Genomic DNA, 16,122 nt, shown 5'->3' on the forward strand with positions numbered 1-16,122 from the left:
CTGCGCACCCCTGCCGGGGAGTCCCGTCCGCGCCCCCGCTCCCGTCCCGCACCCCCTCCCGCGCCAGCCCCGCACTCACTGTCGGCCCCGCTGCGGCTGCGGCTGCGGCTGCGGCTGCGGCCCGGGCTCCCGCGCGGCCTCGCCGGTGCCGGCTGGGCCGCGGAGGCGGCGGCGGCGGCAGGGGCGGAGCGGGCGGCCGCCGGGGCTGGGACCCCCCCCCCCCCCCCGCCGCCAGAAGCCCCCCTCCTTCCAAGTTTAACCCCTCCGGCGCCGCGCCTCCCTCCGTGCCGCGCCCTTGCCGCCGGCGCCGGGCCCTGCAGCACCTTACCTGCGGCCGCCCAGCCCCCCGATTCCGGCGGATCTCGGCAGGTGACGGGCCGAGGAGACCGAGAGGGGCCGCCGCTGGGTCCGACCTGGAGTCTCAGACCGGAGTCCCGGTACTGCCCCGCCGGCCATCCAGTGTGGCCAGCGGCACGGCCCCAGCCTGGACATCTGCCGGCTCACCTCTCCGGACAGGCACCACGCAAACCTCCCAGCGTCTCCCAGCCCCATTATGGTCCTCAACTCCCCGCCCCCTGGGGACAGCCTGGCCCTTGGGCTCAGCGCTCCTGAGGGAGGCGGCCCCGCGGGACAAAGGGGTGGGCGATCCACTGAAACAACCTGGAATTGGCTGAGGGAGGACTGGGACGCGGTTCTGGAAAGTCATGCCGGGGCACCTCCTGTCCCTCCTCATCCCTTGGTCCTCACCTCCGTGGCTAGTGCCAGGACTCCCCCCTTCCTCCCCCGCCCCTCGCAGCCTGAACAGCCAGGGCTCAGGCAGGTCTTGGAACTGCTCCCCTCTCGGTTCTCACCCACTTCTTTGCAAACCCCGATCTCTCTCTCCCCAAATCCTCTAGCCTGGGGTCCTCAGCCCTCACAGTGGGTGGTTTTGAGCCTGGGCTCTAAGGCTGACCACCCCCTACCAGGAGAGGGCGCAGCGGGTTACTACGTTCTCAAGAGCCTCCCAGTCCCTACTTACGGAAAAGGGATGATTAATTACCACCTCGGAGTGCTGTTCTGAGCATTAAAGAGGTATTTGTAAATGCTCAAAACAGAGGCTGGCACACACAATAGAGTGCCCTACAAATGTTAGTTTCCTTTCAACAAAAAGGGACTGTTCAGCTTCGAGCTGACCGGGAGTCTCAGATGCCCTCTCTGGAGGCCCTGAAGATCGGATGCCCAGGATAATCCCAAGTGAAGTTTCCAGACAGGAGCAGTACTAGGCCCCCAGGAACTACGAGGAGGTGTGATGACCAGGTACGTGGACGGGAGACCCTCTGATAAAGGAGTCCCAGCCATAGGGCAGATGACAGATAGGCCAAGACTGTGGCAGCGGAAAGCAGTGACTGCGGTATTAGGGGCAGCCAGAGAAGGAGCCCCCAGGGCCACCAGGCAGACTATGTGGGGGCGGCCCAACTATCTGGCCACTTCCACACCTGATAGGGAGGTGGCGGCTCCTCAGTCCCAGGCCAGGTCCTTCCCTGGCCCTGAATGCCAGATTGGGCAGGATGACAGGGAAACGGGGTTTCCCGAAATCCTAATGCAGCAAGGGTAACCGGCATAAGAGACACAGGATCATCGTGCCGCAGGACCCAGGAGGGGGCACATGGCTCCCTGACCTGGAGACGAAAGACTTCATAAAGGAGATGACATTTGAAGCAGGTTTTGAGGAAAGGGTAGAAATGGTTCAAGTGAGGAAGAGACTGGAGAGGGAACACGCTCTCCGGGCCTCCTTTCCCCTTGGACTGCAGGCTCCTGCCTCTCCCTGCCCACCAGCCTAGGTGGTTAAGTGACCCCTGCCCAGCCCAGCCGCTCCCTCGGAGGGCCGGGGTCCGATCAGCCTTCGACCGAAGACGCGATGGTGCAAGGAACACAAAGCAGACAACTGACAGACCGTGAACGGATGAGGGGCACAGACTCTGTTTATTGAGCGGCAGGTGCAGGAGAGGTAGCTGGCTCCAGTGTAGAAGCAGAGGCGGCAGGTCATGCCAAGGTGCTGTAGGGCATCTGGCAGCCGGGGCCATGCCCCCCATCCTAGGGGACAGCACAAGCTCACTACGACAAGAGTAGCAAGGAGCTGGCCAGGGGAAGAGGCGGCCACAGCCTCCCATGATCCTGGGCAAGAAGCGGCAGGTGAACTTGGCACGGGGGGGTGGCGGGGCCTGGGATGGGAGGACCGGGGTCTGGGTGTTCTGGGGGGGAGGACAGAAGGGGATCACGTCTGCGGGGTGGAGTAGAGACTGTGGTGGTGGCCACCTGGTCCCAGCACCTGGGAGAAGAGCAGAGGAGTGGTCCGTGTCTGGCTGCCCCCGCACCAGGCTGGCTCCCGCCCGATGGCGCCATACCAGCTGCCGGAGCCTAGGCTGCCTGACATGCTGCAGGCAGAAAAACAAGGGTCAGTCCCAAGGCAGTGACCGGGGCCACACTCACAGCAGCTGGGGGAGGGAGAGAGGCTCAGAACAGGGCCCGGTGCCCCAGCTCTCCAGCGCCCAGGGCCCGAACCCTCTGGACTGCGGCAAGCTGCATCTCGGGGTGGGAGGCGGAAGCCAGAGGGGACCTTACCTAGTACAGACAGGAAATGGGGGCCATGGCGGGGGTGGGGTCAAGGGGAAAGTGGCAAGACCAGGCTCTAGGTCCCCACGGTTCAGCAGGGCAGGCGGGCAGGCCGGGGCTCCTACCTGGTGCTCTCGCTCCGGCCACGCTCCCAGGAGCAGCCCTCATCCTCGCAGTGCCCGGCCCGGTCGAAGAAGTAGGAACGGGAGCCAAAGACCTGCCCATTGAGGATGCGGCTGGTGCTCTGGGGGGAGGAAGCCGCCATCATGCTTTCTCCCGCCCCACCACTGGCTTCCCGCCAGACCCCAGCCCAGGGATGCCCAGTGTCCACCCCTCGCCACTGGCCCTCACCAGGTCCTGCGGGGGCCGGTGCACCCGAAAGAAGCCCACCAGCAGGGTGGTGGGCAGCAACTCCCACACAAAGAGGATGAGGCCAAACACCAGGTAGCCTTTGTTCCCCAGGTCGTTCACCAGGTCCGCCTAGGAAGGCAGGGGGTTGTGTCAATCCGCGGTCGTGCTGGCGGGGGCACCCGGACAGAGCCGAGGCCAGTGGGGGGGCCGAGAGCCATGGCTACTAAGGAGGCAGCAGACGAGCCGAACGCCCACCTGGTCAGAGACGTTGTACCAGTCATAATCGAAGGCATCCAGCCGGCTCCGGGGGGCCAAGGCCAGGGCTGCCAGGTTGTAGCAGGCCCGGCTGGCGTAGAGCAGGACCATGGCGCCACCCATCGCAGCCGCCTGGCACACGCTGGTCCCCTGGCACAGATGACAAGAGGGGACCCTCAGGGAAGGGAGGCTCCAGTCTCCTCCCCCCCCCCGAAGACCTCTGCACGAAGACCCCGAAGGGCACCCGGGTATCGGGGCTTGGGGCCCTACCTTGGCCTCCAGGTAGATGCTGGTGGAGGGCGCCCGCCGGGCGACGAGGCAGAGGCAGGCGGCAAGAGACAGCGCGCAGATGACAAAGAGGGAGTCGCTCACCAGGACTCGCACCAGCAGGAGGGCCCAGGGCTGTGCCCGGCGCCGGCGGGACAGCACAGCACACAGCACATTCACCAGCAGAAAGAGCAGCGAGGCCCCCACGAAGGCCCCCCGGACGGCCAGCCTGCGGCCCACAGCACAGTCAGCCCCAGGCAACCGTCCCTAGCGCTCACTGACCACCCAAACTGCCCCAGGAGACCCTAGTTGACCCTAGGGTCAGAACCAATCCAGGCCGACGCTGTCTGCACCCCGGCTCTCCGGTTTTACAGAAGGGGAAACCGAGGCCCAGTGAGGTCAGGTATGACTGACAGCTATGACACAGTGGACTGAGCACGGGACTGAGAGTCGAATGTAAGCCCTGACTCTGCCTTCCGCCGCACCTGTGACCTTGAACGTGTGGCTTTACCTTGCTGGGCCTCAGTTCCCTCATCTCTCAGATGGGGATAATAACAGCCTCGCGGGTAGGTCGTAAAAAATGTTTATGAAAGCTCTCCCTAAACCGTAAGACGTTATACAAATGACAGGCTTATCGCCGCCAGCCAAGGTCACCCAGAAGTGGCAGTCCGGGGCTTGCAAGGGCTGGAGCCTCCAGCCCTTCTTCCATCACGGAAGACACTGGGACCCCCTCTCCCCTCACGCTGCCATCACCATTTCCATGATGGTTGCCCTTCACGGGTGCGATGCCTTTGCCGGGCCGTCTGCCGCAGGTGCCTAACTTTTCCAAGCCCTTCCACAAACACCTCCTAACTTGTCCTCGCCTCAGCACTGCACAGGAGGGGGGGCGAGAAATGGACACCAGCCTGGTCCCTAACCCCTGGCCTGGCGGGTGTGCCCACGTGTCCCATGTACTTACAAGCCTCGGCTCATCTCCGGCCGGCGCTTGGCCTTGGCCTTGAACACAACCTGGGAGCAGAGATGCCCATCATTCCTTCGGGCCCTTGGGGCTGGCCACCCCACGGCCCCCCTCCCCTCCCCACCCGTTATCATGGTTACCTGGGCAAAGTAGAGGTTCATAAGCGTCAGCGTGAAGAACTGTAGGCAGACAGGGCAGCAGTAAAGAAGCCAAAAGGGCAGGGGTCCCAGGCGGTTGGCTCGGGGGGTATCTCGGAAGTAGAAGGAGAAGAGGGTGGTGCGCAAGGCAGCCCAGAGCAAACAGAGTGCCAGGAACACCGTCTGATAGCTGAGACGCTTGTGCCCATATAGAAGCACCAGCCAGAGTTGGGCATAGACGGAAAAAAAGAGTAGGGCGTACAGGGTGGTGTAGGCCGCAGTCAGCCCCAGGGTCACGGCGGGAGGCAGCGCAGGCACCAGCCCCGCGGCAGGCACCAGGCCAGACAGGTTACTCTCCATGTCCGGAAGGGAGGCCTGAATCCCAGAGAACGAGATGGAGGGGCTGGCAGGGGGCCAGGGAAATAAATATGGAGGGGTGGGAGTTGCAGGGTGCAGCGACAGAGACGGGGAGCTCAGGAGGAAAGAAGCTGCGACTGGCCAGGCCCTTCCTCCTCAACAGAGGGACCCTGCCCTTGCAGCGGGGCACAGGCAGCCTGGGGCCTGGGCCCCTCACTCTGGGGCGTGGAAGGACAGTCCCTCGCGAGGGCAGAGGCGGGAGGTGGGCAGGGTCTCCTCCCTGGGCCAGCCCCAGAGCGGGGTGAGGGGGTGCAGAGGCTGAAGGACAGGGGTCCCTGGCCTTGGTCGTTCGAGTCGTCTCGGCAGGAGGGGGAGAGCCGAGAGATACCCTTCGGCTGAGGGCAGCGGCCGCTGCGGGTGGGGCGCTCAACCCCCGGCTCTCCCCCTCCCCAAACTGGGGGGTCTCTCTCCCCTCCAATAATCCGGATTGGGGACGGCCTCTGCCTTCTGTCCTCGGAATTCCGACGCTGCCCCCACCCCACCCCCCACTGCATCCACTCTCCAGCCTCGGGGGGCGGGAGGAGGCCGACGCCGGGTCCTCGGGACGCCGCCGGGGGAGCCGGCTCTGGTCGCTGGGACCCGGGGCTCCGGCTCCCCAGCTCCCCGGCTCCCGCTGCTCCGCCCCCTCCTGCGCCTGCGCCTGCGCGGGCGCCGTTGGCTACGCTAATCGCGCAGGGTCTGGCCCCACCAGCTCCGCAGCTGCGCGCCGAGTCGCGCCGCGCCCGGCGCGGAGCCGTTCGAGAATTGGCGCGAGCTGCGCCGCCGGCGGGCGCCCGGGGTTCCTAGAGGCAGCGGGAGGCCGAGACGCTGGGGCGAAAGCGCAACCGGCGGGCGCGCGGGTGGGCCGTGCCCAGGGACGGAGGGCCTTGTTTGTTTGGGGGGCCGCCAGTTCCCATGCTTCTCTTGCCCATCCTCAAATCGAGATCGCGCCAGCCGGCCGGGGCGGCGGGGGGGGGGGCGGTAACGACTTCCCCTCACCGGCTCTCGGAAGGAAACTTCCGCCCACAGCCAAGATGGCCCCCGGGCCCCGCCCCCTCCCCCCCCCCCCCCCCGGGCTTAACCCGCAGGGCCCCGCAGTCCCCCGGAGGCGCGCCCGCCCCACGCCCTGGCCGGCCGCGGTTCCCGCTCACCTGGCCGGCTGCCCTCCCGGCGCGAAGCCCCCGCGGGTCCTACGGTCACCCACAACGGGGCCCCCTCTCCTGCGCCGGGGCAGTCATCCTGCCGGGGAGGAGGCTCCCTCGCTTATCTCGAGCTCTCCAGAGCTGGCGCGGGGAGTGGTGCCCCCGAGGCGGGCGGTGCGAGGTTTCCACGGTGGGGGAAGAGGGAGCGGGACTTCCCGACCCGGCTACCCAGTCCGCTCGGAGCAGGGACAACGGCAACAACAATCGCATCCAGGTAGAGCAGTGACCACAGCAACAACGAATGCATCCGACGGCTGAGCTTCGGCTAAAGCTTTGCAAAGTGTTTTCACCCACAGTAGTCACCACTCGGTTTACAAAGTTCACTGGCTCCTGAGGGAGGTGTCATTATCCCCATTTTACAGGAGCGGAGACTAAAGTCCAGGGGGCTGAAGGGCTTGTCAGCAGAAGCTGGTCTCCGGGTTTCAGATGGGGACCCCAGAGAATCCCTTATCTGCTCCCACACACGTCCCAGGCACAGGGATGTCGGGAACTGAGCAGCGGGAGGCGAGGAAGGGACCCAGGACGAAGGCGGTAGGCTGGGAGCAAGTCCCGCGGCGGGGGCGGAGACTGGGTCGGAAGCGGCCACGCCCCCTGGCCAGCCCTAGTGACATTTCAAAAGCTGATTGGGCCGGGTCGGTGACAGTTCCCGTTGCCCAGGCAACTAGGGCCGGGCTCCCTCAGTACTGGAAGGAGGCGGCAGGCCCGGGTCAGGGGCCTCGAGATCGGGCTTGGGGTAAGACTTGTGGGCCGTCACCTAGGGCAGGTTGGGCCGGGGCCTAGGTAGGGGCCTGGGACTACTTCACAGCACCAAGGCTCCAAAGGAGGAGATTTAGGTCGTGGGTGGACAGGCCGAGCGAGCTGCCCAGCTAGAGACTGGAGCCCGGGAGGCAGGGTGGACCTGGGGCTCTAAGGTGGGAGACAGAACCAGAGGTGTCTGCTGTCCCCTCCCTTCACCGAACACCATATGCCCCCTGTGTCCTGACTACCTCCCATCTTGCCCCCACAGCCCAGAGCATGTTCCAGATCCCAGAGTTTGAGCCCAGTGAGCAGGAAGACTCCAGCCCTACGGATAGGGGCCTGGGCCCCAGCCCCACAGGGGACCGGCCCCGCGGCCCTGGCAAGCACCAGCGGACGGCCCCAGGCCTCCTCGGGGAAGCTGGTCACCAGCAGGGGCAGCCCGCCAGCAGCAACCACCATGGAGGTAGGTATTCACCCCCCAGCCACCTGCCTGTCCGCCTTGGCCTTGCCCTCAGCCCAATGACTCTCTGCATGCCAGCCATATCCACACTCACTGGGTGGCTGTGAGTAAGTCCCTGACCTCCTCTGCACCTCAGTTTCCTCTTCTGTGAAACAGAGCAAATGATCACCACCATTGTAGGGCTGTTGGGTCGATTAGCAGAAATATATAGGAGCACTTAATTATAGTGCCAGTGCATAGTCCACGGTCAAAGAGTGTAGTCGTTAGCGTAGGACCAGGACAGAAATCACCTAGAGGCAGGCAGTGAGCCAGAAAGGGGAAGTGACTTGCCTAAGGTCACACTTATTTGGCTGTTGGTGGGAAGCAGGGCTGGAAGACGCCAAGGTGCCCTGCCCTTGGCTTTGCATCTTCCCTGAAATCGCGCCTGACCCCCCGGGGTATGTTCTTTCCTGCCCTGTGGCTCACACCCACACTGGGGCTATCCTTGCCAGTTGCCAGGAGCAAGTGACCCCAAGAGACAGACAGCCCTTCCAGGACCAGCAGGTCTGCCCACACCGGCCAAGGGGACCCAGTGCTGAGATGGAAGGATGGAGAGCAGTGGCCGTTTCTCAGTAGTGCCCACCTCCCCTGCGCCCAACATAGGTTTTGCGCCTGGGAGGACCATAGAGACCCGAAAACAAAACTCATATCCCTGACCTGCTGGGGCCTAAAAGACCCCATCCCCGTTTCCAGGAACAAGAAGGCTTCCTGAGTCCTCCTGCCCAGCCTGCAAACGCACGCTTTGTCACGCTGAACTCCACAGACTTTCTTTAACTTCTTTAACATCCAGATCTTTGCACTCACTGTTTGCTCCGCTCGCTGCAGCTTTCCAGCCCCCACCTCGCTGTCCCTCCTCATCCCCTAGATCAAGTGCTCAGTTTCTTCTAGTTGAGCGGGGGAGAGACAAGCCATAAACAAACAAACAAACACATGATATGATGTGTTGAGAGGCCGCGAGGCAGCGCAAGAAACAGTCATTCCTTTCTCTTTGGAACCCAGGGTTCCAGGGGCTGGGGGAGTGACTCTGACTGCGGTGGTCAGGGTCAGCCTCGGTGAGAAGCCACAGTGGAGCAGAGGTTGGAAGTGGTGAGGGGTGCGCCCTGCCCCTATTTGTGGAAAGACAGATCTGGCGGAAGGAGGGACAAATGCGGAGGCCCTGAGGGCAGGACACTGTCTAGGCTCCGAAGGGGAGGGGAGTTGGAGAGGCAGTGAGGGATTGATGGCGGGGAGGGGCAGCGGGGCCGGGCCTCAAAGGCCAGTGTAATGACCTCGGCTTTCACCTGGATCCGAGGCAGGGCGATCTGATTTGGGACCCAGAGCACCACCAGGGCCCTTGTGTTGAGACTAATCCGCGGTGGGGTAAAGCAGCGGTGGGGCCACCAGGGGAGGCTGCCGCTAGAGCCCCTTCGAGGGACGATGGTGGCCTGGAAATAGCGGGACTCTGGGTTTATTCTGAAGGTAGAACTGGCAGGTTTGCCGACCAACTGGACGCGGGGCGTGAGGGAAAGAGAGGAGTCAGGGATGGCTGCCAGGAGTCTGGCTCGGGCACCCGGAAGGACGGGGTGGCTCCCAACTCTGGCGGAGCTGAGCCAAAATCAGGAGCCTCGTTTGGGCCAGGTCAGGTTAGAGGTGCCTTTTGGGCACCCAGCTGGAGGTTTCCAGCAGGGGTATGGCCAAGGCGGGATTTATAGGCGCGGGAGTTGTCCGTCACTGATGTAGGGTTCTGGGAGGCCCAGGGAGCGAGTGTAGACAGGCAAGGGCCTGGGCCGGGCCTGGAGCTTGGGTCTTCGGAGGGCAGCAGCCGAGGAGCAGCGGGAACGGGCGGCCATCTGGGAGGGAAGCCAGGGGCAAGCAAGGCCTGCGCGGCAAGCGGGTGCTTCTGTCCCGAGGAGGCCTGGGAGTAGCGTGCTGGAGTTGCCAACGTGGGGCCTTTGCAGTTAGGGTGGCGAGGTGGCTGGAGGGCTGACCTCAGTTCAGCGGCGAGGGATAACGGGAGGAAGCGGTGGAGACAGAAAGGAGAACCCGCTTTGGACAGCTGTGCTCCAGGAAAGGGAGCAGAGAGGTGGGCAGCAGCCGAAGGCCTAACGAAGGTCAAGGAAGGGTTTGTTTACTTTTTTTTTTTTGTTTTCTAGAAAGGGAAAAGAAAATAGCATGTTTAGGAGCTGATGGGAGTAATCCAGGAGCCAGGGGACTACTGGGTGCTGCAGGAGAGAAGGCAGGCTAGCTGGAGTGATGTCCTTGAGTAGGAGAGAGGGCGTCCGGTGCCCGGGGAGGGGTGGCTCAACCAAACACGGGGCAGCGGACATGGGTGCGTGCGTCGTGGTGGGTAGATGCTTCGTGAAAACGAGTAGAAGTCTCTTGTGGGTGCTTCCAGTTTCTCCAGGAAAGGAAGCCAAGTCCTGAGCCAGGAGTAAGGATGGGGGTTGAAGGAGAGAGGATCAGGTTTAAAGTGATCGACTCTCCCCAAGCGCGAAGTATGGAAAGCGTGCTGGGCAACGTCAAGGGCGCCACTGGGTTTTGCGGCCGCGAATTTCGGCGGAGGTGGCCTGCCTGTGCTCTCCTCCAGGCGCACTGGCGGCTGGTGGGTGTCCGTGGGGGCAGGCGGGGAGCTGGAGTTTCACCAGAGCTGTGTCTGCCTCAGCCCGGCTAGGGAGGGGTGCTTGAGGGTGTCTACGAGGGCGAGAATGGTCGGTGTGGGGTGCAAGCTTGCCCCGGGAATTCTAGCATCGCCAGAGTGGGCGACCGAGGTGGGGGGCCAGCCAGGAAGGAGGTGGGAGGCTGGGGGTGGAGTTATTGAAGGTCCTGTCCATGGGGCTGAGAGTGAGGGCAGGGCTGGAGAAGGAGGGGCAAGGAGCAGGTGGCTGTGAGGGGGAAGGACGCCTTGGATCCCGCAGATGAATGAGGACGGGGGTGGGGGTGGCAGAGGGGGCACAACCTGAGAAACTAGATGGGGAAACGGGGAGTGGGAATAGTCTGAAGCAGCAATAAGGAGCGGAGGGACGTGTGAGGAGGGCAGCAGGGGAGAAGGTAGCCATGGCACGAGAGGGCTGCACAGGAGTTCTTAAACTTTTGACTTAGTTCTCAACATCTAAAAAGCAAATGGGGGTGCCTGGGTGGCTGAGTCGGTTAAGCCTCCGACTTCGGCTCGGGTCATGAGCTCAAGTTCGGGAGTTCGAGCCCCGCGTCAGGCTCTGCACTGACAGTGCAGAGCCTGCTTGGGATTCTCTCTCTCTCTCCCTCTCTCTCTCTGCCCCTCCCCCAATCGCGAGCATGCTCTCTCTTTCTCTCTCAAAATAAATAAACTTTACAAAATAAAATGAAATATGGGGCACCTGGGTGGCTCAGTCGGTTAAGCAGCTGATTTCAGCTCAGGTCATGATCTCTCGGGTCGGGAGTTCGAGCCCCGCATTGGGTGAGTTTGAGCTCTGCTTCGGGTGAGCCCTGCTTCTCTCTCTCTCTCTCTCTCTGTCCCTCGTGGATTTTCTCTTCTCTTTCTGTCCCTCTCTCTCGCTCTTTCCTCCCCTCTCTGCTCCTTGCTCACTTGTTCCTTCTCTCTCTCTCAAAAGTAAATAAATAAAATAAAAAATAAAAAGCAAGTGATTTCCCCATAAAAGATCCGCAAGAATGGCCTGCCCGAGCCACAGCCACTGGACCCTCCAGACGGGCAGAGTCCTGTCACTCTTCATATTCCCTGACCCTTGGCCCCTGCGGGACTGGACTGGAAATGTCTCCGGGGCAGGGATGCAGCCACGTCTGGGGCTGTGACAGCCTCAGCGCATAGCCCAGTGCCCGGGACAGGCAGGTGGGTGGCGAGCCGTGGGTGTGTGGATGGCAGAGAGGGAAGGAAGGACGCCCAGTGGTCAGACCGCAGGGTTCAGACGTCAGTCCGCCTTCTGTTAGCAGGTTGAGCTTGAGCAGGCTAGTTAACTGTCTGTCTGCCTCGGTTTTCCCATCTGTAAAATGAGAAGAGAACTAGTCCTCCCTCATCGGGTTGTAGCGGGGATCTGCTGAATCAGTATGTGGACAAGAAGAGTAGAAGTTAGAACGAGAATGTATGTATAGGCCTTGAAAGCCACACCGAGGAGTTTGGACTATACCTCCTGGGCAGTGGGGAGCCATTGAAGGCTCCAGGCAGAGGACAGATACAGTTGAGTTTAGAGCAGGGGCTGGCAAACCACAGCCACAGGCTAAGTCCCTTTTTTTTTTTTTTTTTTTTTTTGGTCAGCCCATGAGCTAAGAATGGCTTTGATATTTTTGAAATTTTAGTAGAATACACGAACATCGCCAATTATATATTGTTTACAGCTTCTTCCGAGCAATGACCCCAAAGCTGGATGGCTGTAACAGAGACCGTGTGGCCTGCGGTGCCCCGAATGCTTACTTTCTGGTCCTTTATAAAAAAACATTTGCCAGCGCCTACTTTAGAGTGTTTTCTGATCTCATCAGCTCTGAGCAAGACGGGTTGTGTTCTTTGCAGGCCAGTAGGGGATTTTTGTGCCCCAAATGACTTTAGGGTAGACAGGGGGTCTGGGCTGAGGCCTGCAGGTGCCGGGCGTGCTACCTGCTGGCGGGGTGAGCAGTATATGAGCCCCAGCCCGTAGTAGGGGGCAGGATCCAAACCAGCGCCGCCTAATGGGAAAGCTTCACTGCCTCACGTTGCCTGGAAACCACGGTTTCTGTTTTTTCGGTTTTTATTTATTTTGAGTCAGAGAGAGAGAGAGAGAGAGCGCATGTGTGAGAGTGCATGTGAGCAGGGGAAGGGCAGAAAGAGAAAGAGAAAGAGAATCCCAAGCAGGCTCCTTGAACTGATGAACCGTGAGATCATGATCGAAACCGAAATCAAGAGCCGGACCCTTAACCGACTGAGCCACCCAGGTGCCCCAGGGAACACCACGATTTTAATTTAATTAAGTGGGTCAGGATGCTCTCAGAAGCCTGAACGTGGATGTGTCCAGCCCCACGCGCTGACCCTGGAGCCCCGTGGTAAAGAACTTGAAGCTTTGCTGGGGCTTGGGCCCTCCAGCCAGAGGCCTCTCCCGCTCCCCCATCCCCGCCTCAGGCGGGCTCTCTGAGAAAACGGTGTGAGTGGACGAGCCCCAGCAGCCACCCGAGCTCACCCCCAGACCCCCAGGCAGAAGCCACGCCCTCTCCCACCCACTTCACTTCCCCAGAGTGGGAAGAGGCCACCTCTGCCCTGCCCAGGGATCGCGTGTGGCTGAGAACTGATTTGAGGGTGGGATGGTTCAGAGTGACCCCAGGGAATTCACAGAAAATTCTTCAGTTGTTGTTTTTTTGGGTTTTTTCCCAGTAGAGAGGAGACTTTTAAAAGCTTAGTTAAAAAAAAAAAAAAAAAAAAGCTGTTTATACAAATGATCACCATTTGACAATGGTTGGATTGGCATTACTAAACCCATGGCTCTGGTAAAAAAAAACAAAAACAAAAACAAAAAAAACAAAAAAACCCTACCCCTAGGATGGGCTCCCGGTAGAGCTGGCACTCACAGAAGGCCCAGAGGTGTCCTCCCCACACTGGACCCCCAGGGTGGCCCACGGTGCGCTGTTGGGAACCTGGGGCACGAGCATTAAACGTGGGGGCTTTACGCCCTGGAGCCAGACTGGTTGGGTTTGGATCCCAGCTCTGCCACCTACTAGCTGTGTGACATTGGGGAAGTTACCTACCCTCTCTGTGCCTTGGTTTTCTCCCCTGTAAAATGGGGACAGTGAGGAACCTTCCTCACAGAGTGTGCTGGGGATGTAATGAATTGACACACAGGGAACACTTCCGCTTGTTCTGGTTCCTGGGCGAGGGGGCAGTGCCCAGACCAAGTGCCCCCCTGCAAGCCATTCGCTTTCCGAGTCTTGGACCTTGTATCTGTCACGTGATGATCCCGGGCGTTTTTTAAAAGCCAGCAAAGAACAGCGGGTGTTCCTTGAGCGCTTAAGCGGTCGGCTGGCTGTGTGACCTCCGGCCAGTTCCTCACCTCTAGGTGACTCCTTTTCTCCGTCTGTCATATAGGGAGGACTTAATGTCTGCCTCACTGGGAAGCTGGGAGGCTTCGGGATATAACAGGGGCAGAATATGGTGCTCTGCTGGTCTCATCCGTTGTCGGGGTGGTCCTCGGAGACGGGGACTGCCCCCATGTCACGGAGGAAGGGCAGTGAGGCCCCAACAGGTTAGGACAGGGCCCAAGCTCACAAAGCAGGAATCTGGCGGAGCCGGGGCCCGTCTAGCTACGGACCCTTGCCTCTGCCTGCTCCCCACAGAACCGGACAGTGCCCCTCCGATGGGCCTGTTCTCATCAGGGGTCTTTCTATTCCTGACTCGTCCAGACTCTATCCCCGATGCCGATTTCCGATTTAGCTTCCTGTTCCCGTCTACCTTGGAGTTCCCACCTGCCCTCCAGGCCTGGACCGTGGTGAAGCTCAGAACAGCCAGGAGCTCTGACCCCTCCTCTTAGCCTAGGCCGTTCTGGATCCGGCATTTTCTTCCCTTCTCGGTTTTCTTAGCCATGTGTCTGGAGCTGGGCCCCATGGGGGCCCTGCAGCCCCCGAAAGTGACCCACAGGGCTTTGTGTTAGGTTCTTGGCGAGAGGATGAGATACGGTTATCCCCTGGCCTCAAAGCCTGGCCTAAACTTTATTTCCTCCAAAATGCCTTCCCTGACAGATGTGCCTTGCTGTGGACGCCAAGCATGTCCCCCTGCATTTGCTCCGTGCTGTCTGGCACTCTATTAACGTAGCTCTGGGGTTTTGCTCCTGGGAGTGGTTCTAGGTCTCTGTTGGTCTGGATATGGGGGTGGGGTTGGCAGGAGTGGGGGGACGGTACACAGAACACAGGCCAGACAAACTCAACACGGGGAGGTAGCTGCGAATGACTTCGGCTTACACTTTCATACTCTAGGTCTCCCTAGGCCAAGACAGTGAGACAAATGGGCACCTGCCGATCACTTGCAGAACTGGGAGTTCAGCCCTGACTCCTCATCCAGGGGACTGGTCCCCAGAAGGGCCGAGAGGCCCCATGGTCTTGCGCTGAAAACTATACTACTGATTTCCTTATTCTGTGCTAGACACAGAGGAAGGCCATTTAATACACTAAGGGCCTGGGCCCATTATTGGGGCTCAATTAAGATTTGTGGGATTCACGAGAAGTTAATTTGAATCTTCACAAAAGCCCCATGAGCTTCCCTTGATTTACATACGAAGGAACTCAACGGGGGCTCCGACGACGCGTACTGTGACATCCGCGGGCGGGGAGCTGGTGCCGAGGGCTTCGGCAAGGCTGGGGGCGCAGAGGAGTTGAGATTCACATCGCCCCCGCCCCCTGTGCAGGCGCTGGGGCTGTGGAGACCCGGAGTCGCCACAGCTCGTACCCCGCCGGGACCGAGGAGGATGAAGGGACGGAGGAGGAAGAGCCCAGCCCTTTCCGGGGTCGCTCGCGCTCAGCGCCCCCCAACCTCTGGGCCGCCCTGCGCTACGGCCGCGAGCTCCGGAGGATGAGCGACGAGTTCCAGGGCTCCTTCAAGGTGAGCGCCGGCCCGAAAGCATGTCGGGATCTGTAGTTCCGGAACGCCTCTTCCCCCCCTCTAGTCGGACCCTTCCTGAGTCCCGTGGCATGCCGGTATCTGTAGTCCAGGTCGTGCTTCAGAAAGCTAAGGCTCCTGGGTTCCCCGAATCCTTGGGGCACGAGGCATGCTGGTATTTGTGCTCCCGGTCGGCCCCTTTCGGATATCCGGGTTCTTAGGCCTCAACTAAAGAATTACTTTTTTTTGAACTGCCCTCCAGTCTTCTAGATGCTAAGTCTCCGACTCTGGCGCTTACAGGGTCCTAGGCGTCCTCTCCCCGCACCCCTGGCATAGTGTCTGGGATCTAACCAGTCTCATTCCTAAGAGCCCAAGCGATCCTTCGAGCTTCCTAAAGTGGTCAGGAGGCCCCCTCGGTACACGGCATGCTGGAATCTACGGTCTTTAGGTCCGCCGCTTCTCAGCGGTGGGATTCCGGAGGTGGAGGGCTCCGACTCGGGATGCCAGGAGAAGCTAACTCATGTAACCCTTTCCTCCTCCCACCCCGAAGGGACTTCCACGCCCGAAGAGCGCGGGCACAGCGACGCAGATGCGGCAAAGCCCCAGCTGGACGCGCTTCATCCAGTCCTGGTGGGATCGGAACTTGGGGAGAGGAGGCTCCGCCCCCTCCCAGTGACCCGTCCCACGGCCCGAAACTCCCCGCTCCCGGCGCCGGCGGCGGCCATCTTGGGTGTGGGCGGAAGTCGTTTTGGCAAGACTTCTGCAAAAAAGATCGGTCCTTTCCTTTTCGAAGGAGGCGATCTGACCCAAACCTGATTCTCTTCCGGTGTGTGCGAGGAGCATGGAGGGTTTGGGCTCCGTCGGAAGTTTTGAAGTTTAGCCGCCCTTAGCCGCCGGAAGTGGCCCCGTGACCCCGCCCCCGGCGCGCGCCAGCGCCAAGTTACAAGCCCGGGAAACCCCAACTTCACCAGAACCCTCTCCTCCGCGGTATCGGTGCGGGCCATCGCTCGCAACGAAGCGTGCTAATAAAGCCCGTGTTTGTGCCGCCGAGTCTCCCCTCTCCGTCGCTTGGGGCTTCGCAGGCAGGGGAAACGCTAGCACGGACAGTTTCGAAAGATGCCGCCGTCTTACACATAAGGGAAAAGGAAGCTCTTTTTGAGTGACATCCTGGAACCGAGTCCAGGAAGGGGTCCATGCTGCGACCAGAG

The 16,122-nt window shown here is 61.0% G+C and overlaps 2 protein-coding genes across 4 annotated transcripts; one reads left to right on the forward strand and one right to left on the reverse strand.

Annotated features, from left to right (window-relative positions):
• Positions 1 to 1,930: 1,930 nt before the first annotated feature.
• Positions 1,931 to 6,717, reverse strand: GPR137 (G protein-coupled receptor 137). Of its 3 annotated transcripts, none has more exons than XM_053899551.1 (8): positions 6,108 to 6,717; positions 4,564 to 4,935; positions 4,424 to 4,473; positions 3,469 to 3,694; positions 3,199 to 3,348; positions 2,944 to 3,072; positions 2,718 to 2,836; positions 1,931 to 2,414 (listed from the first exon to the last, which is right to left on the reverse strand). In XM_053899551.1, the coding sequence occupies exons 2-8, from the start codon at positions 4,918 to 4,920 to the stop codon at positions 2,255 to 2,257; spliced, it is 1,191 nt and encodes a 396-aa protein (XP_053755526.1). In that variant the 5' UTR covers positions 4,921 to 4,935; positions 6,108 to 6,717; the 3' UTR covers positions 1,931 to 2,254. The 3 variants fall into 3 exon arrangements, with proteins under 3 accessions (XP_053755526.1, XP_053755525.1, XP_053755527.1); XM_053899550.1 differs by having other exon boundaries at positions 4,564 to 4,963; XM_053899552.1 differs by lacking the exon at positions 6,108 to 6,717 and having other exon boundaries at positions 2,718 to 2,809; positions 4,564 to 5,958.
• A 79-nt stretch (positions 6,718 to 6,796) lies between these two features.
• BAD (BCL2 associated agonist of cell death) lies at positions 6,797 to 15,959 on the forward strand. The gene is made up of 4 exons (XM_019414824.2): positions 6,797 to 6,891; positions 7,165 to 7,359; positions 14,724 to 14,917; positions 15,465 to 15,959. The coding sequence occupies exons 2-4, from the start codon at positions 7,173 to 7,175 to the stop codon at positions 15,588 to 15,590; spliced, it is 507 nt and encodes a 168-aa protein (XP_019270369.1). The 5' UTR covers positions 6,797 to 6,891; positions 7,165 to 7,172; the 3' UTR covers positions 15,591 to 15,959.
• Positions 15,960 to 16,122: the final 163 nt, after the last annotated feature.

Source organism: Panthera pardus, unplaced genomic scaffold (genome assembly GCF_024362965.1).
Source record: "Panthera pardus isolate Hobbes unplaced genomic scaffold, ASM2436296v1 HiC_scaffold_12, whole genome shotgun sequence".
Lineage (NCBI taxonomy): Eukaryota > Metazoa > Chordata > Mammalia > Carnivora > Felidae > Panthera > Panthera pardus.